The sequence below is a fragment of the Melanotaenia boesemani genome, chromosome 5 (assembly GCF_017639745.1).
Source record: "Melanotaenia boesemani isolate fMelBoe1 chromosome 5, fMelBoe1.pri, whole genome shotgun sequence".
NCBI classification, from domain to species: domain Eukaryota; kingdom Metazoa; phylum Chordata; class Actinopteri; order Atheriniformes; family Melanotaeniidae; genus Melanotaenia; species Melanotaenia boesemani.
Window position 1 is genome coordinate 9536123 of NC_055686.1, and position 27025 is coordinate 9563147.

General features: G+C 40.1%; 1 protein-coding gene across 1 annotated transcript; it reads right to left on the minus strand.

The window, feature by feature from the left end:
• Positions 1 to 1466: 1466 nt before the first annotated feature.
• On the minus strand, positions 1467 to 25738 carry otud4 (OTU deubiquitinase 4). The gene is made up of 21 exons (XM_041985152.1): positions 25303 to 25738; positions 24878 to 24961; positions 18331 to 18381; positions 18170 to 18216; positions 16356 to 16428; positions 16047 to 16128; positions 15591 to 15756; positions 14602 to 14656; positions 14401 to 14500; positions 12049 to 12113; positions 11878 to 11975; positions 11703 to 11797; positions 11442 to 11604; positions 10209 to 10341; positions 8743 to 8817; positions 7573 to 8185; positions 4949 to 5623; positions 4758 to 4798; positions 3140 to 3791; positions 2927 to 3003; positions 1467 to 2809 (listed from the first exon to the last, which is right to left on the minus strand). Exons 1-21 carry the CDS (start codon positions 25441 to 25443, stop codon positions 2399 to 2401), a joined length of 3897 nt encoding a protein of 1298 aa, XP_041841086.1. The 5' UTR covers positions 25444 to 25738; the 3' UTR covers positions 1467 to 2398.
• Positions 25739 to 27025: the final 1287 nt, after the last annotated feature.

Sequence of the window (27025 nt, forward strand, 5' to 3'; positions counted from 1 at the left end):
ATTTTCTGTAAATATTACCTGAAAGTTGAATATATCTCTAACTTTTGTGAGTATTGTGCAGCCGTATATTTTCCCTGTTGCCTCTGGTCCCTCTGGTCCAGGTTGCCATTGTAAATGAGAACTGGTTCTCATTTACTCATTTCACCTTCCTGGTTAAATAAAAAAATTAAATCAAAAGGGTTTTCCGTCATCATTTCTAGTTGTTGTTAATGGTAATTTATTTACCAGGTAGAAGAAATCCTTGTAATCTGTGTGGTTTGTATTTCAACCTCAAAGTTCTGGAAAATTTATTTAAGAGCAGATACCACTTGTTGGCATGTAACAAAGTACAAGTACTGTACTTTACTCACATAGATTTAGTTATACTTTTAACTTTTACTTTACTACATTTTAAAGCAAATATCTCTACTTTCTATTCCACTTCCCAAAGTGGTGGAGAACCACTGAGCGAAGATCCTGTGGGACTTCCAGATACAGCCCAACAAAACGGTGGTGGCCAGCCAACCAGACATTGTGATCATGGATAAGCAGCAAAGGAAAGCTGTAGTGATCGATGTAGCCACCCCCCCAACAATGGCAATGTCAGGAAAAAGGAACACGAGAAAGTGGAGAAATACCAAGAAATCAAGGAAGAGCTGGCGAAAGCCTGGAAGGGGAAGCCAACAGTAGTACCAGTGGTCATCGGAGTATTGGGGCCATGTCCCGGAGAAGTGGCTCCAACGGATACCTGGAGAAACATCAGACTTTCAGTCCAGAAGTGATCAATCCTGAAAAGGACCCTCAAGCTCCCAGGACTCTGGTAGAGGACCTGAGCTTGAGATGAACAGCCACCCAGCTTACCCAGGGGAGATTTAATGGAAAAGTGTGTACAAAACTAGTATGTATATATAGATGTTCCAACTGAGCATCAGAATGAGGACAAATTTAAGAGACTTTGAACGCGGCATGGTTGTTGGCCTGAGTATTTACTGGGATTTTCACACACAAACATCTCCAGAGTTTCCAGAGAATTCAGACCAAATACCCAGTGAACAGCAGTTTGGACCAGATAGTCTTGTTGATGTCAGAGAATGGGCAGACTGGTTGGAGATGGAAAGGCAACAGGAAGTCCAATAAGCACTGGTTCCAACCAAGGTCTGCAGAACAGCATCTCTCAATTAGCTACACCGCCGACCTTGAAGCAGATGGGCTACAGCAGCAGAAGACCACACCGGGTACCTCCTGTCAGCTAAGAACAGGACACTGAGGCTACAATTCACAGACTCACCAACACTGGACAATAGAAGATGGAGAAACGTTGCTGGTCTGATGAGTCTCCATTTCAGCTCCACATTCAGATGCTAGGCTCAGAATTTGGTGGAAACATGAGGGCATTTATCCATCATGCTGTTTCAAAGTTAAACACAACAAGCTTGACAGCCATTCTCCCAAACAAAACGCCCCATTTAACCACAAACCAACAAATATTCTGAACCAAAGTTTTATTCAAACACATAGAAAGAAACCAACACATTTTGTTCTGTACAGCAGTGTTTCTTGGACAATCTGGGTAAAAGCTTTAAACACAAGGCACTGAATCTCTAGTGAGGCTAGTTGGTCTAAAGGGAGAAACGATGCGAAACTAGCAGCATAACAAAAACACATTCAAAAAGAAACAACTTTAAATAAAACCTGAGCCCTGCAAATGCAAACATTCAACTCTTACAGCTGTTCTCTGATCAGATTTGGTGTCTATCATGTTTTTTATCTACTTTCTTTCAGCTCACAGAACTTTGCTGACCTACATCGCTTCTCTGATGTACACACAGGCGTTATGGTGCGTTCAGGTGATAAACAAAAGTCAGAAATATGACTTCTGACTGAACAAAACAAGTTTAAGGAATTATTCTTGCTATAAGAGATGAGAAGTAGCCATGTTTTTAATGTCTGTGAGACTGATCTGACTGTTGAACATATCAGAGCTTCTTACAGAAGCCTTCATTTCCGGTTTTATGAACCTGTTCAAGTTTAGCCTGGGCTGATTTCCATATTTACGCAAAGCTATTTAGCCACATATGTCCCATAAAAACATGAAAGCTGATGTGATTCCATCAACAATGCAGTGGCAAGGTTTTAATTTATTGACGATTAATCTTAAACCACCCTCCATGTTTGTTAAATCCATACATTCAACTGTTCAGAAAGGCAAACTTGAGGTTTCGTAAGCTAACATGCTAGCCTGATAAGCTGGCTAAATAAAACAAAAGCCCCAAAAGTAGTGTTCCAGACGAGACAAAAAAGAAAAAAAAATAAAAGATTGTGCAGCCGTTGCTGACGCAGCGTCACATGGCATCCACCAATCAGATCAAGTTTTGACAGGCAGACAAAAGAAGAAGAAAGCCGCTTCCTATGATAACTATTATCTCCGCTCCCTTCCCTGCGCCCTGTAGGAGGAACTATACTGTGTAAAGTTTGGCCCCGCCCCCACATCGCCATGCCTCCTCCTTGGTGCTCCCCTCCCTCCATCATGGCCTCCTCTTCCTCTTCCTCGATTGTAGCTCTTCCTCTGCCCCATGTGGTTCATGGCTGTGTGCCTGAATCCCTCCGTGTCTCCGTAGTCGTCCTCCGTGCTGCAGGCCACAGACAGTGGCTCTCCCATGGTGACGGACGGTGGGTAACTGTGGTGGCTGGGCTCTACATATGGTTTTGTGTTGGTGTGCTGTTTGCGGGGGCCCCGGTACGGTGTTGGAGAGCCGGGGCTGCAGCCGGGCCTAATAGTTGCTATGGAGACAGGGGTGTCCCTAATGTCAGAGTCTGAAACCACAGCAAGCTGGAAGAGAGACAAACCAAGTTCAGGTGACCTGAAATTCCTGTTACGACTGCTTATATTTGTTAGCACTGCTGTCATTAATGTGTGTGTGTGTGTGTGTGTGTGGGGTGTCCATACTATGGGTTTATTGTTGAGTGGTGGGTCCACCAGCAGCACCGTTCTGGTCGTACCCTCTGCCGGCTCCTTCTTCATGCCTGATGGAGAAAAAGAATTGTAATTAGCAGAGCCTTTAGTTTGTACATCAGCTCCACCTGCTGGAAAGACATTGTTACTACATCACATCCAAGGTTCAAGTTATTTACTTTATATACTTCAAAATCGTCTACATACCAAATTTAGAAGAAACCACAAGGGGCCTGTTGTTGTTAGCATTAACAACATTAACATTAGCAGGACCCTCCAGAGAACCCAGGACTCTGACGTGCCCATGGCCAAGCATTGTGTCTCCATTGGTGGGTTTAAACTGCTCCATCGCCCCCTGGCTCGCCTGGAGCTCTTCGGGGGTGGAAGAAGACTGGTATCCCACCGAGAAGGTGGGGTACTGAGGGGCAGCTGAGGGGTACAGAGAGTGTACTGGGCCTTGTCCTGGATGGTAACCCTGAGATGAGGGTGGTGGACCCGGGTATGGTGGAGTAGGAGAGGGATACCCAACTTGGTAGCTGGGGTTTCTGGGTGGAGGCATCTGTTGCCAAGGCACTGAGGTACAGGGCATCCGGTGGGGTGGAGGCTGGAAACCAGCCTGGGTAAAAAAAGGCTCGCTGGGACAGGTTGGCTCAGAGAGTGGAGGCTGGTGGTCGTACTGAGGGGGTGCTGATGATGGAGTTTGAGGGTACTGCGGAGATGGGTAGGCTTCCTGCTGCCTGGTCGGGGGGTTGGAGAGAGGATAGTGGGGGGACGGGGACTGGGACTTGAGATGCATGGTGTAAGTCTGCTGCAGCAGGAGGAGGTACAAGTACGGGGGAAACATGGGTGATGTGTAGGCCTTAGAGGAAAAAGCAGAGCGAGATATGAGATATGAGGTTTAAATAAAACTTCAAATAGTTTAAGAAATCTTTAGACTCATTGTTTACCAACATAATTAACCACTTTAACCTTTAAGGAGTTGAATGAATTAAAAAAAGAAACTAAACAACCCACAGGACAGAAAAAAGTAAAACTTTTTAAATGTCCTCATGAAACAGTTTCATTCAGTGGAGTCGCTCTAAATATTCTTAAAGTTCAGATCTTAGATAACGTGTTGATGTTAATAAAACCTACAAAGAATATCAGATCCATTTAAAGCCGTAATACGACCCAAATTCCTTCAATGATGTAGACTCAGCTGTGTTGCCGTGAAAAATCTGAAAGGTACTGGAGTGATTGGATTAACTACACTGGGATGGTTTAAATGTCCAGATATGCATCAATGGGAAGATATTTTCTCATGCTGGGATCTGAGTTTTTTTGGTCTGACCAGTGGGGGAGAACTGAACGATGAAGGTCTGTTATTGAAACGTTTATTTATTTAAGGACTTCGTGTCCATTGAGAAACAAGGAATCATGTAGGCTCCATTTGTTTTTATTGCTGTTGGACCTGGTTTTGTGTGCTATATTTTTATTTTATTTTTTTTCTTCTGCATAAAATGAATAGACTTATAAAGGATTAAGTATAAAATTTTAAATTCATATGAACCACGTTGTCTGGGTACGTAATGCCAAAAGTAAGTTTTGTTTTTTACCTCATTACCATTTCAAATTTAGATAATTTAACACTTCTTACTATATTATTAACTGTTATCAACCATGTTACCTACACAGTGATTCTAATTATTATTGTCCCAATAACATTTAGAAAAAAGCAAAGAATTATAATGAATATTAAACGGTTAAATCACTGATTTAATTTGATTACTCCTCTAAATCTTTTATGGGGATTTGCTCGCTGCATCATGTTTTTATTTTATCTTACCTTCACACCCAAGTTGAAGAAAAACCTCAAGATGTTCATATCTGCAGAGGACACAACATTATTTAAATATATGGAGCTACAGAACGTCAGTGATGAATCCAGCTGACGTCTCTTTTAAAAGCAACCTGTGTTGTCTTCAGTGTGATGGGTAACTGATGTTTTAACTGTATAGAAAGTTTTGTCGGGCTCACCTTGAGGCAGGTCGTCGCCCAGCTTGCTGGTGGAGAAAGGTGGAATTTCAGCCAATTCTCCTTTTTCTCCCTGGGGGAAGCCGGGGTACAAGGGGTCTTGGTAGATCTGGGACAGCTGCTGCAGAGGAACAGATCCGGGGATGTTTGGAAGGTGAGGAGTGGGGTGTGCCGGCTGAAAATGAGAGGGATGGGGAGACTGTGACTGCTGGGAGGGGGGACGAGGTGGAGATTGGGGCTTCTCAGGTGGAGGAGCTTCGGTTTGGTTCTGGGTAATGGAGGACTCGAGGGAGGATTGGGTTGTAGAGGAGAGAGAAAGGGAGGGATGTGGGACTTGGGAGGGGTGAGGAGGCTGGATGTGGGGGTGGGAAGCTCCGGAAGGATTCTGGTCCATCTCGGACTGCAAATGGAGGTGGGTTTGAATCTCAGAGGGCACCTCTGTGTCGGGGGAAGAGGACTGGACCTCGGCCCTCATCTGGGGTACCACGACCTGGTTTTGTGGGAGAAAAGCTTGAGTTTGGGTCGGGATCTTGGGTAAAGATGGCGGTGTTTCTTTCTCATCCGGGAACACAGGGATCTGGTTCTGGTTTGGTGGTGCAGGCACCTGGGGATGAATCTGGGGCAGAGACGTCTGGCTTTGGGAGGCCGACAGACTTCCTTCAGGCTTTGGCCAAGAGTCTGAAAAAAACCGTAGAAACTTATAGATTAGATAATTACTGACTCCACCTTCACAGCTGAATAAAACCAGTCAGAACTAAAAGATTTCATATCAGGCCTCATCAATGGTCGCATCTTAAAAGGCTGCTGGTTATACCAGTGGCTCTTAAAATCTGTACATTGTACCCCCTGTAAATATTTCACCCAGTACTCCCTAGAGCAGGCCTGTGATTTACAATTTACTTCAGGGGCCACATTTAGTGCAATATTATCTCCAGTGGGCCGGAGCAGTAAAATAAATAAATACTAATAAAAACCCCTGATTTCTTCCTTTGTTTTAGTACAAAGAAGTACAAGTACATTATCAAGGTGTTTCAATTTAATGACCCGTCCTTTTAGAAAAGATCATGAAATTTCTGCAGAAGAATAAGTGCAGTTTCAATAATAACGGGTTAGTGCATGGAGTCTTACCTGCCACGTTATTGTCTGTCATTCAATTGTAAAAGATAAAAATTGATATTAATAGGCTCATAGCTCTGGCTGGCACTTTATCTAAGCTGCTGGAGAGGGCTATTCTGAACAAGATGGAAGTGTTTTTGCTGACCTCTGACAACTAGTTTGGCTTCAAAGCCAAATATAAAACAGACATGTGCATCTATGCTTTGAAGGAAACAGACACAAAACGACAATTTTACGTCTTTTATTGATGCCTCAAAGGCGTTTCATTACGTAAATCATGAAAAGTTATTTTTAAAGTTTTTTTTTTTTAAGAGAAGTGTCCCTACATGTCTGGTGAGATTTCTGGTCTACTGGTATACCATCAGTCTGTCTGTAAAATGGGGAAAGTGTTTATCTGCACCATTAGTGTGTTAAATCGAGTGAGACAGGACAACAGTGCCATCAGCCACTTAATGTACGCTGAAGATCTTGTTTTTTTTTGTCCTTATAGTGCTATAAGAGCTGTTGCAGGTGTGCTCTCAGTATGACAGAGACTTTGATATAAAATATAATTTAAAGAAAAGTATCATCATGATTGTTCGGAGCAGAGAGAATTCTAAGCAGATGCTTCCTGACTTTGTTTTGCCTGGTAAGAGACTGAATGTCAGGGATGAGTATAAATATTTGGGACACTATGTGACTGCAGACATGTCTGATGATAGCGAGTTTACAGACAGTGCTGAATGTTTTATGGACAGACCAACATGCTCACCAACTGTAATGATTAGACTCTTTCAGTCCTACTGCACTCCCGTGTATACGGCCCACCGTAGTGCAGGCAATACAAAAAGAGCAGCGTGCAAACCTCATTGTGGGAAATAATGATGGTATGCAGATGCTGCTTAATGGATGGAGCAGTGCATGCCAAATGTTCGTAGATGCAGGTGTTCCTCATGTACAGGTTATGTGCAGGGTGTCACACTGTCAACAGCACTATCGCTACACAGAGCAACCCTGGACTGAGCTCAGCGTGTTTCTATTCTATGGACTCACTGGAGTTTGAGCCTACATATTTTGCCTCAGTTACACTTTTACATAATTTTATTTAGTTACATAGTTACATATTCTTATTTATTTTATTTGATATTTTTTATTATATTTATTTTATTATATTAAGTTTTCATAAAATATTAAAAAAATATATAAAATTGATCAGTTTCATACATTATTAACATATTAACATATATATTAAAATATTTTATACATTATATTTCCATTTATATTTTATTTATAATTTTTATTTACATATTTATTTGATTTTACTTATTTACTAATTCATAAATTACAACTTACTGATCACAAATTATATATATGTATATATATATATATATATATATATATATATATATATATATATATATATGTATATATATATACATATGTATATATATATATATATATATATATATACATACAGCATATGAAATGAGTTCTCATGGGTTAAAACAGAGTTGAACGAACTGATTTCTTACTTGTGTGTTGAGCAGGTGGAGGTGAAGAAGAAGTAAATGAGGAGGAGGAGGGTGGACTGGCGGAGCAGGGCAGTGAGGCGACCGGTAAGAACGAGCGTGGGAGGCCTTTCGGAGCTGTGGGAGAAGGAGCGATGGGGGCAATGAAGGATGGAGGTGGAACTGAAGAGGAAGTAGGTGGAGAAGCAGCTGACGTGGATGGAGAAGAGGAGGATGCTGGAGGTGATGAAGCAGCTGGGAGAACTGGGGTGACGAAGGAGAAATGGCTGGCAGAGGACGGGACTGGTTTAGCACTCGGTGCAGCGACGGGTGGAGGGGAAGGTGGAGCGGTGGCTGTTGTGGTGTAGGACTGTAGGTTTGCTTTAGCAGCTAGGGTAGCAGAGGCAGGTGGCAGGCTGGAGGCGGAGCCTGATGCTGCAGTCGCCATGGTTACGTTTGGTGTCGAAGCTTTGACAGAGTTCAGCCAGGCAGAGTCGGAGTTTGCAGACGGAGCAGGGTTGGTGGGTGTAGTTGTGTTGGAACTTGGAGCAGATGAAGCAGAAGTGGTCCCAGGAGGCGGGGTGGAGGATTTAGGTCTTTCTCCAGTGGAAGGAGACGATGCTTCTTCAATGGGACCCTTGTTAAAAACAAGGACAGTAACAGAAAAGTCCCATTAAAACAAAGCTTCAGCTTTTCTTTCTCCTCATGTTGATTTTCAGCTAACGGCTTCTTTTCAAGTAAATATTCTTAGTGTTTCACCCATCTTCATCCCTTTAGAGCACCACGTGGCTCATACAAGACGCACACTACTACATGTGTGATATTTATAAAGTTCTGTGGATGCATTAGAAACCCAAACCAACCTCTTCCCTTGAGGCAGATTTAGAAATCAGTGATGTGTGAATATACAGGATCAGATTTACAGATTACGTCGTTGCACATTAGAGAAGCAACTTCACCGTCCACTTTTAAAACTGGTCCTGAAAGCCATTTTTATTCTTTGGCCATAAACCTCTGAATGAATGTCTTTATTTACTCGTGTTTGCTTTAACTGGTCTTACTGTGTTGAATTTTAATTATTCTCACGAGTTTCTGTAGAAAACCAAACTGCAGCTTCAGAGTATTTATCAATCATCAATATATGGAATAAGATTCAGCTATTTTTACACCTTGTTGTGTCTGAAGCAAACTCACCATCTTGTTCCTCTGAGATCGTCTCTTCTCTCCCCCCTTTCTCCTCCCTCCTTCACCCTGCATCAGCGGCTGAGTCTGAGGACGAAAACATCTTCTTGTCACTTATTTAAATAAAAAAATAAAAACACTAACAGCTGCTGTTTGTTAGATTATCCTGCATGAAGAAGCTGTGGACAGAAGCAGCTGAATATAAGTTTTATATTGTTTAATTAAAAACTGTGTTTTACTGATGAGGGTTTATATAAACTGCTTTGACAGAGTAGTTATCATTTATGTCACAGATCTTTGACTTCACCATCGCTGCATTTTGTCAGCAACAAGCTGCACCACCTCTTAAAACCACATCCTAATAGAAAAAGGTCTTTTTGCTTTAAATCATGTGGTCAGACTGAGAGCAGAAGCTACAGATCAAATATTTTCAAACTGTTAGAATTGTCTTTTGTTTTAGACCCTAGGAACATAAATACATGAATGAATGAGTAAAAAACTGTGTTGCTGCCACTTAATCCAAATAAAACTGTGAAGGAGGAAAGCTTATAATTAATTAGTAATATATATTATAGTAAATTTCAATCAAACGATCCCTCTTCATGTCTCACACAGGAACTTTAACTGGTTTAAACGCACCCAAACAAAGCTGCTAATTAAAGAAAGCAGCATTAACGAACTCTAACGAGCAACATGGCGTGTGAAAAGTCTGAATTTCAGCCGCTATCCTCACATGAACCAACCACACATCAGATTCTGTGTTTTAACCAATCGAGACTCAACCTGGACTAAACTAAAAATACAAGCTGGAAAGCTGCATGTTACCACATCTGCATGTAAACGTCAACTTAAATTAAACCATACTCCATACCATGAAGCAATGTTTCATGCATTTGTCCGTTAAATAAACATGTAAATAAATAATAATCTACATGTATCTGGTCTGATGTGGGTTTCTAGTGGTGACTGTGTCTTCTCAGCATATCGTAGAGCTGCTAATCCCATTTTATTGTCCTGTTATTTGCTAGTAAACTATATTCTATACTAAAAAGACCCTTATTTGCATTTTCTTAGATAACTGTAGAAACAGCGTGTTAATGAATCTACTCTGTAGAATAAATCAGTCCAGATTAAAACGTCTTAAGTCTTGTAGTTTCTCAGCAGAATCTGGTCCTTACCCTCCATCTATCGTATGTGCGGTCTAGCATCAGTCTAGGCTGCAGCTGGATCAATAAACCTGATGTTTTACATGTCCCGCTCCAGCTTCTGATCGCTAGACTGAAAGAGCTCAACTAACATAATAACCCACATTAACACACATCAACAAGTTATTAAAGTATCTTTTTTTTCCTCCTGATGCAAAAAGTCCACAAGCTGGAGATTCATGGCAGTGCCAGAATACCTTAGCTCACCAAATGAAGCCAGTTTTACCTGACACATGCCTTTCAGCATATTCACACAGCTGCTTTTAAACTCACCCCGAGGGCGGGGAAGCTGTTCTCGTCTCGGAGCTGGATCTCCACCAGCGCCATGGTCATCTCCTCCTCCTCTCTGGCCTTACGAGACTCCTCCGTTATACCGAAAGCAGCCTCAGCTGAGCTCACCGACTTCCTGTAGAAACACACATTACATAGTACATTATAAATCATTATTAAATGTTCAGACTGCTGCTTTTCTAGGAATAAGATGTTAAATTAAAGCAGGTCTGGGTAAATATTACTAGAAAATTATCTTATATATTAAATTGATCTTGATCACAATGCTGTCAATTTAGAAAATGTACGAATGAATGAAACGTAAACAAAGTTAAACTTGAATTTAAAGTTTAGTGATCAGGTTAGAGGTGCATTTCCAGTCCGAAGCAGCTGGTTCTGTAGATGAATCGACTGAAAATGTCTCATTCTCATCACAGAGATCAACACAAATTTAATCATAATGTAATTCTGAGATAGCTTTTAATTCACCGAACCTTCCCTTAAAGGCTCTAATATCATTCTGACTGATGTATTAATTAACTTGTTGATTCTTTCAGAGCCTCAAACTACCCCCTGCTGCCTCTAAAAGGCAAAAAAAAAAACATTTTAAAAGACATCCAGGACGTCATCTCTGAGCTGCTTCCTGAGGGGAAGATCTAGACCCGCTTTGTTTACCAGCTACCTGCAGCACTGAAAACTTTCTGCTGCACCGTCTGCAAAAGGGTTGTAAAATGTGACTAAATGGACACAATCTGAAGCTGTTACAACAATAAAATTAAGCTAGTTTTATTGAGGGCTGTGTGTCTCTACGTCAAAGGGAGGAGGCAAAAACAGCTCTGTTTTGTTCTGCAGAAATGTATGTTTTAAGCCTTGAAACTCAGAGCCATTTTTAGCTATTTTTGGTTCACCCTGTTATTTTTTTAATATAAAGCCGCATGTAGAAGCTCAACTCTTTTAATCTTAGTCAACTTCCAGACATTATTATTTCAGGACACCCTCAGTTGTCAGATTATGAAGCCAAAATGATGTAAAAGAGCAGCATAAAGGCCAACCAGAACAAAACAGAATTTATTACTATCAGAACTTTGTAGAAATATTCTGATAAAAAATGTAAGAAATGTGTGAATGGCTGCTTTGCCGTCATGAGCTCCTTCATTCATATTCAGCTGGTCATGGGACCCAGCTTTAATAATAAATCCTAACTGGAGCTGCTTGAGGCCTCATCATCACACTGACCTGGTGGCCTTCCCCCCTCCCTGCTCCTCTACGGTGGCCTGCTGAGGCCATGAGTGCTGCTTCTGAACGCGCCCGCTGGAGCCCGCTGCTGTTGCCTGGGAAACAGAAGAAGATGCTGGGACGGACTTCCCTCTTCCTCTCCCTTTACCTCTCCCTTCCCACTCTGAAAGAGACACACTTGGCAGTTTGAACCTCTCTCTACACACGGTAAATCTTGATAAAAAAAAAAAAAAAAAAAAAAAAGAAGTGTGTGTGCTCCACCTCCGTGTCCGTTGCTGAGCCTCTTGTCTCGGCTGACCACGGTGCTCCAGCTGTTCTCACTGTTGGGAGGACGGAGGTTCCACAGAGGAACCTGTCTACAGGCAGAAAACCAACAGCTGACATGTCTGAGCAGTCACCACGGTTACAGTGGCGAGTGTGTGGTAACGTGACCTACTTCCTGCCCAACTCCTCTATGTGAACCGTCACCAGTCCGCTATCATGAGGCACCTCTTTGATGACGGCGTTGTAGCTCCGTCCGTTCTCCAGACGAGCCTACAAATGATGCACAAACGGCCGTTGATGCAACTCAGATTCAGTTAACACACAAGAAAAAACACACACACACCTGGCAGCGATCTCCCGCAGTGAAGTGCATCCCAGCAGCGATGCAGTAGTCCAGTTTCTGTTGAGCTAAAGAGACAAAAAAAGACACTTAAAAATTCAGTTTTTTATTAATTAACATGCACATTTTACTCTTAAATTATTTTGTAACTGATTTATGATTCAGTTCAACATTAATCAGAGAACAACCTAAACTAGTGACATGATTAGTGGTTTATAAAGTAAGAAATCAGATCATTTCAAGCCTTTCTGCTCTAATCTTCCTACTAAATACAAATTCAAACCTAAAGCAGAGGCTGCACCACCTGCTCCACTTTCATTGTTTTGCATATTTAACCACGCAGGTTAATCCATTCAGCTGCTGGCTGTCACTTCCAGATGCTTCCCAGTAGCGCTCAGACTTTAATGATCACTTTAATGATCAGATGAAGCAGCAGAGCCTGCACGTTATTTCATCTGCTGCTGCTGTTGATGCACTTATAGCTTGTTAAGCCTCCTGGATGTGACAGTTAAATCCAGAGTCAGCTCGCCTCCTGGACTCACAACAATCCTGTTAGCATGTAAAAGGCCTGCACATGTATTAAAATATTCATGAAACGGTTTCCATGGCTGTCCCGGCTTCACACCAGCAGGGTGGCGTGATTTTTCATTTAGAGTCCTGAGTTAAACAAAGCGTGTGCGCCAGATGTCACACATATTTGTAAAGTGCAGCGTGAACATGCAGAGTTGAACAGACTGGTTTAATGACTCTGCAGTCTAAGTTAGCAGCTGAAACAACTACTGGTCGTCATACAGACCTCGTATGAGTGGCTTCAGTGTCTCAGCATCAAGTAAAAATATATTAGCTTGATTTTATTTAATTTTTGCAGTTGTATCTTCTTAAAACAGGGACTTTAGGAACCACCATGTATCAGAGGACTATTAGGAACTTGTACAAGTAATAACTGTAACTGCAGTCACACTATAAGAATTAAATCACAATCTCTGTTTAAAGAGGATGCATTGACACTTAGGCTTTAATAAACCTGTTTTTTTTCCTACCATGATTCCTTATTTGACATAATTAAAAGTTATTTCTCTTTTAGGACTTACAGCTCAGATTCACAGCAGATTATCCACCATATTGGTCCTTGACAGATTAAGCAAAGCTATTTAAAACAGTAATACCAAGAAAGGTCTGTAGGTGGCAGTAGTACGCAATATGTAAGAAAAATCTTTCAAAGCACCAGGTCTTTTGTAGTCTAGATGCCCCCCTCAAAAACCACAAAAATAGACTTATAAGCATTTTCATAAAAAGAATAAAGGTTTATAAATCAGACACTGTGTGTTATTGAATCTATAGGCTTTTTAGAATAATTCAGTGCAGATTTTCCTGCAGTTTTTCAGTAGGATCTGGTCTAAAGTGGTCCAAGACCATAACATACCAGAAGAACTGCCCTTTATGTGATCACAAATCAGAAGGTCACTTAAGCAACATAAGGTTTTCATTTCTGCCATCCACGCTAAGCGCCTGTATTTCCCTGACATTATATTAGGGACCCCCTTCTCCTCTCCTCCAATGACGAAAACCTAACCAGCCTTGTTATTTAACTTATTCAACCTCTTCTTGACTACAGCCTCCTGTACAGGAGGCAGCATGAGATATGTGCAGCCCAGAAGATGTTTGCAGACACCAGGAAGCAGCGATGCTAACATGTAGCATCGCTAAATGACAGGGAGAACTCAGCTAAAAGACTCTACCAAGCACTGGCATCCAAACCAAACACAGTTCAAACCCAAAACACTTAAATGGGAATGTAAGAAAAACACGAGAACAGCTCTGTTCACTAAGATCATACACACAGCCCTTGTAGATGTGAAGAGATACTTTCAGACAGGAGGCAGAAAAAATGGGCCTCATGAAGAAAAGGTCACTTTAACTTGGACCAATGACTGAGAACCTTAAATCTGAACACACACTCCTTAAATTTCTTATAGTTAAGTTGCTGCATCTTCACTGTAAACAAGTTTCTGGGTCACAATGTCTGAAACAACTTCTTTTTCCCATAAGGCCTGTGATCTTTTCCTGGTGTTGGTTTCTACTGAGAAGTTTCCTGTTTGGGAAGCACTCAAGTCTCCGAGGGCTTAAAAGTGAGGGGTATTCAATGGTAAAATGTGGTTTTTAAAACTTATTGTGCTTAAGTTTGTCAGTTTTGTGTCTAGCTTTTACAACTAAGGCCTGAACACAGAACTGTTTAGTATTTTTAACACTGACATCGTACCAAAGTGATCTTATATGAGGCACAAAACTCTGAAAACAGATCAACTCAGTCAACATTAATCATTCAATTTGTTTTTGTTTCCTTCTTGGCGTCACCTCTTTTGCTCTTGTGCCAGACGTCGTATTCTACATTTCTGAGCAGTGTCGGGTTCAGAGATCTTCTCACCCTTTCCGGCAGCCGGCCACGCCCACGACCCTTAAAGCACACACACACACACACACACGTTTTTTACTTGTGTTAACCTCCAGGTGAGCAGGTGTGTAAAATATGTCAGGAATGAAGCACGTGCGTGTTACCCTGTAGCTCTGGTTGCCGTGTCTGGAGGAAGTCGAACTGGTTTCATGTTCCAACCTGAATCGTAAAACGCACGTTTAATGAGCTTGTTTGTCATTTCATAGTGGTGTCTGATATATATATATATATATATATATATATATATATATATATATATATATATATATATATATATATATATATATATATATATATATATATATAGATATATATATATATAAAAAGAGTAAATAAAAAAAAAAAAAAAGAAAAAAAAAGCCAGTAGGTATGAATAAGTATTATTTATGTTTCTAAGCGAGGTAGTATTATCACTGGAGCAGAACTGGAACTTGTTATTCGTGCTTTTGTTTCTTCCAGACTGGATTACTGTAACTCATTTCCCACCTGCTTAAACAAAGCCTGACTGGACTGTCTGCAGGTCGTACACAAAGTTTCTGACTAAACCTCCGAAGTTGTCTCATGTCACGCCAATTCAAGTCCAGCTCTACATCCACTTCAGAGTACCCTTCAAGACCTTGATCCTCACTTATAGGACTCTGAACGAACAAGCACCAGCATACATCAAAGAACTTTTACATCTGTATGTTCCTTGCAGGTTCCTACAGTCATGTGACCAGGCCATGATGGTTGCTGAAAACTAAAGGACCTTCTCTGCCGTTGCACCAGGACTCTGGAACTCTTTCCCCTTTAGGTTGAGGTCTGCAGACTCTGTGGAGCTTTTTAAAAAGCAACTAAAAACATATATTGTTACAACTGCTTTACCTAACTACTGGTACTGTTGTCTGATGTTTTCAATTTTCATCTGCAAAGCACTTTGTGACTAAAATATTGAAACGTGCAATATAAATAAAAGTTGTACTTATTTCAAGCATTTAAGAGTCAATTTAAGAATAATTTAAGTTTTAAGGAGAAGAGGAAGAAGTTTTCACTGCACGAGTTACTGTGTAAGTAAATAAATAGTGAGATAAACAGAAATCGAAATGGCTCCTACCGCAGCGACTCGTTCGAGTCCAGGTCAGACTCGTCGCTGCTGCCACAGAAGGGCATGCTGTCGTCACTCAGTAGGTCATGCGGTCGGGCCTGTCTCTGACACAGACTCAGAGACAGGCCCCGGTCCACCTTAAACACACCGTCGTACAGCAGCTCGTACAGGATGGCTGCAGGAAACACATGTTCAGGCTGAGTCACTCAAACATTAAAACTGGACTTAATAGGCTGCTGAGGAGAGAAATTTCATATGAATCCGGTGTGTTGGAGCAGGGAAACATCTAAAACCAAAGCTGGACACTCCTGGCTTAAAACTCCTTTTTTTAAGCTAAAGTAAGTGGCCATTTCCATCTCTGACCACAATTTGTTCCTTTTTAAGTCAGCAGTAGAAACAAAAACGGACGAGACGATTAACAGCAAATGTTAGTTGCTGAGATGAAAGTGCGGCTTTTATACTCACACTGGCAGACAGCCGTGTTCTTAATGTGGCTGATCGGATAAACGCTGTCGTAGTGATTCCCATTCAGGAAACACAACCGCACCTGAAAGGAAGAAAAAACTAAATTATTAGAGGTTATTAAATTCAGCAACATTCTCAGTGTGTCTGCACCCAGTAGAACACAACAGGACATAATAGATAATTTATTCCTTATTATCTATATATTTAAATCAAATAATGAATGAAAAACACCCAAACATGTACCTAAAAACTTTTAATCCCAAGGTTATTTCATGCTCTGCTGTATAAGAAGGATGAGAGCCGTCTCACCTTGTCCTTAAAGTTGTTGTCTGTGATGTTGACGGCTGGTTTGTCAGGCTCCTGGAAGATCAGAAAATCCCTCCTGTGGTCAAACAATCAGAGAGAGAGGGATGAAACATGGAAACTACCTAGTGATGAAGGCATAATGAGTCATCATCATGAACTTAAAATAAAAAACAGCACTCAGTGGGTGTTAGTGGTCATAAAACTCACTAACATCTGGCTTTTAAGCATCATAAGACCAAGCAGTTGCAGCTGATCTTCACAAGGTTTATCAGGATGATGAACAAATTACTTTTTCTTTACAAAAACATGTTTACAAGCTGTAACGTCTCACATGGAGCCTCTAAACTAAGATAAACTATAAACAACTAGAAGCACTCGAAGCACAGACCGCCGTCATGCCATTGTAAAGTCTTTATGCTAATTATTGTGGCCATTATTAGTTGAGTTAGAGGAAGTTTCCCAATAGTAAATAATCCTTTAAAAACTCTGGATCCAGTCGGTGATCCAGGTCACTCCCACAATCTAGTCACTTGTTTGTTTTATAGGTTTATATGACAGGGACGTTGTACATTAATAGCATTACTGTAAATGTACCAGAGTTAGCCAAATGGCTATTTTACATCTGCAGTCCCTGGATGAGAGACACAAGATAAAATCTCACATATATTATAAACAACCAAGATAAAAGTACATACAAAATACTAATAACATTTTAAAATACGATTAACCACAGCGCGATTTCCTGAAAATTTAATCAAAATCCACCCATAACATTTTCAATTAGAGAGGGAGTGGTAGCCTTGTGGTGACAGAGGTGGGCTTGGGTCTGGAGAACCTGGGTTCAAGTCACCAAGCTGGCAGAGGTGAACCACTGGGCCCCGAGCAAGACCCTTAACCCCACCAACTGCTCCCCGGGCGCCAGAGAACGGCAGCCCATTCCTCCTAGTGTAAGCAGTGAAGGGTTAAAAGCAGAGGACAAATTTTGGAGTGTTTCATAAGATATGTACTGACAAATAAAGTTTAAATTTTAAGTTTATGTTGCCAGACTGACGGACTGACAAGACGCCACCTAAAACATGACCTCCGCCTTGGTGCTGGTAATGAATGTATCAACAGATATAGCAGCATAAAGACCAATTAAAATAAAAAAAGCTGAATTTATTACTAACAGAACTTTGTAGAAATAACAGATCAGCAGTGAGCAAGCCTTTTCTCATCCGCACATCATTCTCTCACGTCTGGCTTTAAGGAAAAAAAATACTGACATTAAACCATGTTTTTTTTTTTTTGCTATTTAAAGATATTTATGCTACTATTTAATTACTATCCTCACTAAATCAACTCAGCTGCTTATTGGTGCCATCGCGCATCGGAAAAGTCTTCTTGGCTTTATTCCAGCCATTTAGGAGCATTATTTTTCTTCTTTCTGCTCACTTGTTGATCTTTGCTGCTTCTGATTGGACATTACCATCAATCTAAGCTCTCTGATTGGTGGAAAGTTCAGGACATGTTCAGGTCTGAATAGAGGTCTCTTAGCAACATAGTAGTGATCTTTTTACCCATTATGTAAATGTGATAAATAATGGTGTTATCATGGATCGTTGTGGATTTACCATTTAGAGTCTCTGAATAAAAACTACATTTTGTGGCTGGATTGTAAACCTCCTGGAAAGAAAATAAATGTCTTGAAAACTTCCACAGATCACCTATAGAGTGAACTATCATCACAATTTACCCCACAGAGCTACACACTATCGTTCCTGAGAAACTGGTGATTATTTAAGTTGTAGAGCTCAGTTAATGCACATTTTACTTACTTGTACATAACAGCCAGTGCATTAATCTCCACTTCTCCAACCCATTGCTGCAAAAACAGAGAATCCTGTTAATCTCACCAGTTTGTATCATTAAATGGTTCCAGTATGTAAAACAAAAGCAGAGCTGCAGTAAGACTCAAACAGGACGGAGTGAGGTTTACCTGGGGGTCCTGAAGCTTGAACAAGTACTCCTCAAAATCCCCTTCAATGAACTATAACAGATAATACACATGTATACAGTCAAAGTGATGCGAGTAAATATAACATCATGCTCCATGCAGAGTAGTGGAAACCAGTGTCAGATGAACTGGGATCCAGAGGAAAACAAACAGCAGATGCATCTATGGCTGAGAGAAAGACAGAGAGAGAGGAAAATGTTTTTTGTTTCTTTGTTGTTAAAAGTTTTCTTCTCCTGTTTGAGCCTGTACGATCCAGATCTTCTTATTTAGGAGGAGGCAGTTTTAACACTCGAGTCGATGATTTTAGATGCAGCAAAACGCAGCCTCATCAAGTCTCCGTTTGTCCAACCTGAGGATGTGAAACTATGTAGCAGTGCTTAAACTGTGTTGATCGGCCAAGTAAAAGCAGAATTACCACAAACAATCCTAGTGTTTATTATCATCACATCTGCCGCAGGTAGAAACGGTAAAAACCTGGAGTTTCTGAGGAAAAAGAAAAATCTGATAAACCTGATCAGTGTTTGAGAACAACCTTCAAAGCTTTGGCTTCTATAAAAAAAATGACAGCTTTTCTCCTCGTGTCCACAAACACTAAAATTATCTTTTGTCTCACGTCATAAAAATCCACAGATTAACTTAAATATTAAAACGTGCTTCTGAAAATGTCACATTCAACATGAAAAGGGAACCGATGTGAATCATCACTAGAAACAGGAAGGATAAAATGGCCGTGCATGCGGTGACGATCATGTCAGACGTAGTTAGGGTTTGGAAAATTAACATTCTCAGTTTTCATAACTTAATAATCGGAAATGAGCTTGTTTCATAAACAAGGCCCTCCATGGCCTCGCTCGGCCTCTTTTAAATGATTTCTTTAAGCAGAGGTCTGGCAGCGGTACCGGGGTGGTTCCATTCAGATGTGCTGTCAAGTAGAAGGAAGTAAATTCTGGAAAAATCTACTTCCTGATCCTAGAAAGTGTTCCACATATTCCATATTTAAGGCTAATCTCAAAAAGCGGCAAACAGAACATCAGTCCTGTGATTACTTTTAGTTTTTGTGACGTTTACATGGGAATGTTGTATGGTGATGTTTTTATTCTCTTACCTGCTTTTCTGGACCACAGATGGAAATTAGCGTTCTTTGCTATAATCCTTTTTTTTTTGTACTGACGTTCATTAACCTGCACTGTTCCAATTACAAAAAAAAAAAACAAATAAAGACTAAAATGATTAAGCAAACAGAATTAGCTACAAAAGGAGGATTTCCACTCCGGCCGAATGAAACAATCAACCACACATGGTGCTGTAACTTTAAAAAATAAACAAATCAATAAATAACAAATATATTTATTCTTAAAAAACAAACAAAAAAACACCAATTTAGCTAAAAGCAGCTATTTCTCTTTTCTTTTAGGACTAAAATAGGGATCATTTGATTTGGTAATTGTACACATGACTGACTGTAGCTGTTTTCTTAAAGCTGAGATGGTTGGAGTAAAGTTCTTCTGAGTTTCACATGTGCAAACTGATTTCTGCACGTCTGCAGTGGTGTGGATCGTGTAAAATTCTGCATTTCACATTCACCCTCAGTCTTCAGTTTTTCTACTTCATAAACCGATTTACAAGGTGTCCATAAAGTTTCTTTACTTTTTAACTAATTTGTAAAAGACTCATGAAGACACAAATCTGTGGAAAGCATTATTAAATGAGGAGTAGATACTGAGGTATTTTTGTTTTGTTTAAAGTGTAACTACACCCCCTACTTTTTGCATAACTCCACCCACTGCCAAATTTTGAAAAATGCCAGAAACTGCAAGGGTTGGGATGCGAGATGTGGGGGTGATCAGGGAGTAGACAGTGGACGGGTCATAAATACAGAGGCAGTAATGACTGAATGACCGACAGCAGCTTAACGACCACTAGCCAAATGGTCACAAAGCAGCTGCACCACAGAGCAGTCTTTGAGGTGGAAGACGTTCCCTCCAGAATCCCCTCAGCTACACAAGAACAAGGTGGTCCTGAACCGTATCAGGGTGAGCTGTTGGCGCTGCAGCGCTGGCCTGTCAGCAGCTCCTGCAGGGTCTGGAAAGCTGTGGTGACTTACGGCAAGTTTACCTCTACGTCATGAAAAACAAAGCCTGGTTTTACCCTTTTTTTTCAAGTAATATCTGACCCACAAAGTCCTGTTTTTTAAAGAAATTAAAATTTTACTCATTTTCAAAACAGTATAGGTGGTTTTCATCACAATTATGTAATATGTTTACAGCTCAAAAACCCATTTTAGGGTGCACTGCCCCTTTAATACGCCTCTATATGCGCATCAACACGGTACTCTATTTTTTGCCATGTGCTGTTGCCTCCTCAATGATCATTTGCTTCAGGTCGCTGATGTCCCGTATCTTTGCTCGATGCACAGTATCTTTAAAATAACCTTATAGGTGGCCAGGGAATTGGCCATCCCTTGCAGTCCACGGGTCTGGAAATGTTTGATTTAGGAACTCACGAACATGCAGTCCATGCTGAAGTACATGTATGAAATGTGATTAAAAACTTTGATAAACATTAAGTACAGAACAAATCTGACTAATATATCTCATCAGCTGCCTTTGAAATACTTTTATGGATTTTATGGACACCGTATAAATAAGTTGCTTCGACCCAACTCTGAACAAATAAAATCTGCAGCTTTAGTGAATATTTCAACAAAGTGTAAACAACAAATTGTTCTCCGGCTAGAAAAACCTGGAGAAATTAAATCTTGTCCTCCAGAAGCTCATATGAAAGCAGACATAATATCACAGGTAAAATCTAAAAGTAGTCCGCAGGCAAGGCGCATTCATCCACCTGTGCACAGAGATCAAGCTGAAGGCAGCTGGCTCACAGCCCGGCTCTGCAAGGCACTGAACTGCATTCTGGGAAATGTAGTAAAGCCCTGTCAGTTCCCCGTCGGTCTTTACTCAAACAGGAAACTAAAACCTGCACCATCATCCTACACCGTCTGTACCACCGGCAACGCTCACATTTCCCTCCTCATTCATGATCCGCTACAGCTTCCAGCAAAATTTGCATCTATTTTACAGCTACTTGTCACACAAACAAAAGATCTGAATGCCTTTGATTTGTTTGCTCCGAAAATCTTAGACCTCATCAAGATTATCTGCATCTATTTAGAAAAAAAAAAAAGAAGAATAATAGAAACAATCAGGATAATCTGAAACCTATTTGTACCCCACATGTGGGAGTAAATGAGTATATTTGGACTTTAGTTCAGACATCTGAAGGAGCTGTACAGAGCAAGCAAAAGTGCTGATTAATTCACTTTTTTCCAAGCATAGGGATTTTCTGGAGCCTTATTTTGTGCCTTTTAGCAAAGCATACTAAATCCAAAGAATTCTTTAAAAATAACTTACAAAAACCTGAGAAGTTTCTGAAAACACAAAAAAATCCACCATTTCTCAGCCTCTGAGTCTGAAAAGGATAAACATGTTTAAACATGAGTTAAAGGTCCCATATTATGCAAAATTCACTTTTTAATGGTTTTGGAACAGTCATACTGGTCCCCCCGCATGTGTAGGAGACCCGTAAGTGTGAAACTCTTTCAGGCGCTCTCTCTCCCCCCTGCTCCACCTCTAGGGAAGTAAGCGCTGAAATGAGCTTGTTTGAAAGCGTGTACGTTATGACGTCATAAGGGACAATAACCACTCCCCACAGAGCGATGGACCCGTCTACCGGCTCTCAAAGCCCGCCCTCTAAAAATCACCTAGCGCCCAGTGTTTTTCCCTCTTCGGCAACCCTCGTTAGCGGACATGGCTAAGCTACAGAAGCACTGTTCTGTTTGTGGCTGCATAAATGAACACGAAAACGTTTTTTTTACTTCCATCCACTGAACCCACGAGGACTGAGTGGATTAATTTTATTTTTGGAGGAAATGTACCCGGAAAACTTCCAAAGGTTTTGCATGTCTGTGGCCAGCATTTCAAAGAGGACTGTTTCCACAACATGGGGGCATGGAAAGCAGGCTTCGCCAACCGTTTGAAGCTGAAGCCAGGTTCAATACCAACTGTCCGTGACACAGCTGGAGAGGTAAGAGCTGGCAGTTATTTTATCGTTTCGGCCTTATTAGTCTGATAGCTTGAAAATATATTAGCACTGTTGTAAATGTAGCCAAGTCACTGTTTCTACTGTTTGTATCCGGTGCCATTGTGCATCAGATTGATGAGCGTAGCTAGCTGTGTTCTCCGTGCGTCGCGGTTTGGGTCGGGATATTACTATTGATTTCAGTTACCATGTAAACAGGGGTAACTGAAACTGGTAAGGGAGAACGACAGCGTCTCTACCAGTTGCCATAACGCTGCTGTTCACGAGAGCGGCATGAACGGGCATCATCCATGAACATAGTTACAAAAGAGGGGGAAAAAATTCAAGACAGGGACTAATGGAATGGCTGAAATTTTACTGGCTGGACGAGTAAAAGTCACACTAACCTTTCACTAACGTCCTGTTAGTCTTCTTGCTCGAACTTCTTCAGGAATGGGTTCCGGTGTTCCGGCGTTTGTTTATCCTTCACTACGCTGTAATCAGCGTCTAGTAACCGCTAAGGCCTAACCTGTCAATCACCTCATGACGGGCGATGCGATGGGCGGAGCCAACAGCTGAGCTGCTCCACCAGGGTTCCGCCCACCATAAACGGCACATTTCTGAAGCTGCTAAAAAGAGGGAGGTGAAGAGAAGCCGCTGCACTCAAACTGAGGGTCGATTTGTCCATACCATGGCGGAAATATTTCATTTAGATATTAATGAATGGTCTCAGATTGGGAATAAAGTGTATAATATGGGACCTTTAAAATTAAGCTGAAAATAATGATGAAGCTCTATGATAGAGGATGTTGCTGAGGTTTCAGTGAAGAAACAGTTTTCATCTTGTTTTTATAAGCACAGCACAAGTCCTCAAAGAATCAAATCTATAACGGCTTAAGTGCTAAAGAGTTGCAAAAACAATTTTAAAATAATATACCACTTTAATGACAACGTTTTAGACATGCAAAACATGAAAAGCCAACTGCTGGCAAATCTGTCCTTAAAAGGCACAAATAAATCATCTCAAAGGAGATATATATATATATATATATATATATATATATATATATATATATATATGTATGAGGGCTTCAGATGTGCAGCCACTTATGTAACTTTACACCAGGCCACATTCACTGTGCACCTGAAAACAAAACTATTCAGCTTCACTGCTTTACAATTATCACCAAATTTGTAACAAGAGTTATATTGCTCAATTAACTCATAAAAAAGATAATAAACTAAGGTAGTAATGTTCTACTGGTGCTTTGTTTGATGTTTTATTAGTTTAAAAATGGCACTGAACCATGTTTGGTGAGTTCACATTTTTAGGGAATGACATAAAATCTAATTGTTTAATTAAATCCATTTCTGTTTAATGCAGCATTAATGGAAGATGCGTATATGTGGCTTAATCGTCTTAATTTAATGTTCTTCTCTACATATGTTTAGTGTTTTGTTTTTTTTGGTTTTTGTTTGTTTTTACCAACCTAAGCCGGTTCAACAAGCAACTCTTAATGAAACTTAAGATGGATCAGTATTAATAATGTATTGTATTTGGCTGTGTTTGCTATTATTATGCTAATTATTTGACACTCTTATACAGTAATAACTTGGCTTCTCACCGGTTTTAGCAGAGGAACACATATTACCCGTTTTAGCCTTGCTACACGGGCTCCCTGTACGTTTCAGAATTAATTTTAAAGTTTTACTGATTACTTTTAAAGCTCGTTTGGGTCTGGCACCCGGCTGCATTACAGATTTACTGACACCCTACGAGCCTCCCCACAGCCTTAGATCCTCATGCAGGTCCCTTTTAGCTGTGCCAGGGTCGAAACTCAAGACCAGAGGTGACCGAGCTTTTTTCCGTCCAAGCCCCTCGACTCTGGAACGACCTGCCTGAGGAGATAAGGCTGGCACCATCAGTTTCATCTTTTAAGTCACTTCTTAAAACACACTTTTATCGACAGGCTTTTTTATAACATTTTTATTTACTTTATTTATTTTCACAATGTACTCGTGCATGTATCTTTTCATTGTTGATTTTATTACCTTACTTTGCTGTGTGCTGTTCAGCACTTTGTAAACCTGTTTTTTTTTTAAAGTGCTATACAAATAAAGATTTATTTATTATTATTGACATTCATCAACAATTACCGAATGTAATTTGAGTCCAACTTTTTTTGCATTTGAATGGTAGCACATGCCCCACCTATATAAAAAGAGGCACACCCCTGCTGCAATCAAAGCTATAAAAACAGAGCTGCAAAGACAGCAGAACTGAAGTCCAGTGGTGTTTTGACAAAACTACGTCATAAACATTTCTTTAAATTTCTCAGGAAATTGAGTTAACTTGTGAAGAAGAAAAAAAACGGAGAGAGAGAATACATACCTAAAAAAGCAAAGTTATTACCTAAATAGATAAAGATGCTTGTTATTTAAACGTACATACCGCCTCATAACTCTCTCTGTTCTTCCTCAGAAACTCCACACATTTGGCCCGAACTTCATTATGAAGGCTTTGGTTATGCAGTACCTGCATGAGGTTATAAAACAGATTATATCACAATCCTGACATGTAAAAAATGAAGATAAAATAAAATCTTTTCCGGCAGTGTTTCAGTAAGAGGATAAAATAAAATTAAAATAAGTATGTTATGGTTTGGTCTGTATGAGAAAAGCTCAAACTCAAGTTGCCTCAAGCTGTTAAAAAATAAATAAATAAAATAAAATAAATTTTAAAAAAGGTGAGTTTGCTAACCCACATTAGCATAACAAACGGACCAACCCCGTCTGCTCACCTGTGATACTAAGCTAGCTAGAATACAACTTTAAACAGGCCATTTCCTTAAAAAAGACTTAAAAAGTTATCTTTACCTGCTCGGCGACGGCACGAAACAAGCACGACCCATCTTTGGCTATCTTCTTCCGATGGAAACCGTTTGCTTTCAAGTAATTATCCATTGATTTCTCCACACTCTTCTCCTCGTTACTCTGCATGTTTCCTCCACTGTCCATGCTAGCGCGGCTAACCGCTTAAGCTAGCTTGTGAAAGTAAGCTACCTGTTGTATTTGACGGTTTGGACGGCCAGCGGGGAGAACTTTTACACGCCCCGGGAAGCACGCTGTTTCTATCGGTGTTGACGAGAGTGAAACACAAACATATGAGAGTTAAACGCTGTCAGACACAACTATAGCTACAGCTAGTTTCGTTTCCGAGGAAGTCCAACAGTGCCAACGGTGAGCATTCCGGTCTAGTAAAAAGTGAAACTTTAGTTCGCAGTAAGCAGAGGAGCTAACAGCTAACGACACGCCCCCTTTTGGCCAAATATGTCAAGTTCTACACATTACAAAATAAAACTTCTTTTTTATTTAACAAAGTAAAAACTACAAAAAGGATTAAGTTCCAAGAATCTCTCCTTGACATTATAAAGGAATGAACTTCCTCTTGGAATGAAGCTTATTTTATCGACATAACCTTATTCTACAAAACAATTGTTTTTTAAACCCCTCACTAAACAGAGCATTAAGCTTTACATAGTAAATGACACCGGAAGTCAGGATTTTGACACAAATGTTTCTTAAAGCTCACAAAGCAAACTGTTGGGAAAAAGAATTCCCCCGAAAATATAAATATATACATACTTTATTGGTAAATATAATTAGGCAATCGATATATATATATTCTATTCTACTATTCTATAGTCATTTAGCAGATGCTTTTATCCAAAGCGACTTACATCTGAGAGTAAGAACAATACAAGATGGGATATCATAATGAAGTAGTAGTCAGACTGCTGTGAGTTCAGTTGGACCCAGATGCTGTCATGTAGTGCTAGTTGCAGTGCATATATATATATATATATATATATTGTTTGTTTGTTTTTGTTGTTTTGTTTTTTGTCAGTCCTATGTTTAAATACAAGATCACAATTTCATCACACAATATCATCTTGGGCATAAGTGCACGCAGCTTATTCAGTGCTGAGTTGAGCCAAAGAGCTGGACAAAGCTCATTCTGACGAGTAGAACAGTTAAGCTCTGTGTGGAGCTATATATATATATATATATATATATATATATATATATATATATATATATATATATATATATATATAGTTATTTATTTATTTTATGATTTATGATCTGTTTCCTCATCCTCTCCATCTCCTTCTCATGCCATTCCTCTCTCTTTCTGGCACTTGCAGCAGCATTGATTTTCAGTTCTGAAAGCTCAGAGTGCTGCAAAGCAGAGAGGCTGGGTGTTGGCTGTGGGCATTTGTGATTGTATTATAGCGGCTCATATGGATAAACCTTTGTTCTTTTTTCAGTACATGTTCACTCATTTCCTTCATGTTATTAACTGATGCAGATTTTTGAGTCTTTACATGTAGACTGTAGTTGCTCAGCTCCACCAACAGGAAGTGTCACATCTTCAACTGTTAAAATCTCAAGTGTAAAAAGGAAACCTTTTTCAGTCATTGATGCAGTTATGTCCTATTATAAGATAAGTTATGATATAATTGGTATTATCTTAAAGAATAATTTATTTATTTCAACCTCGCCCCTTCATTAATGATAAAATATGGCAAAACTTCCT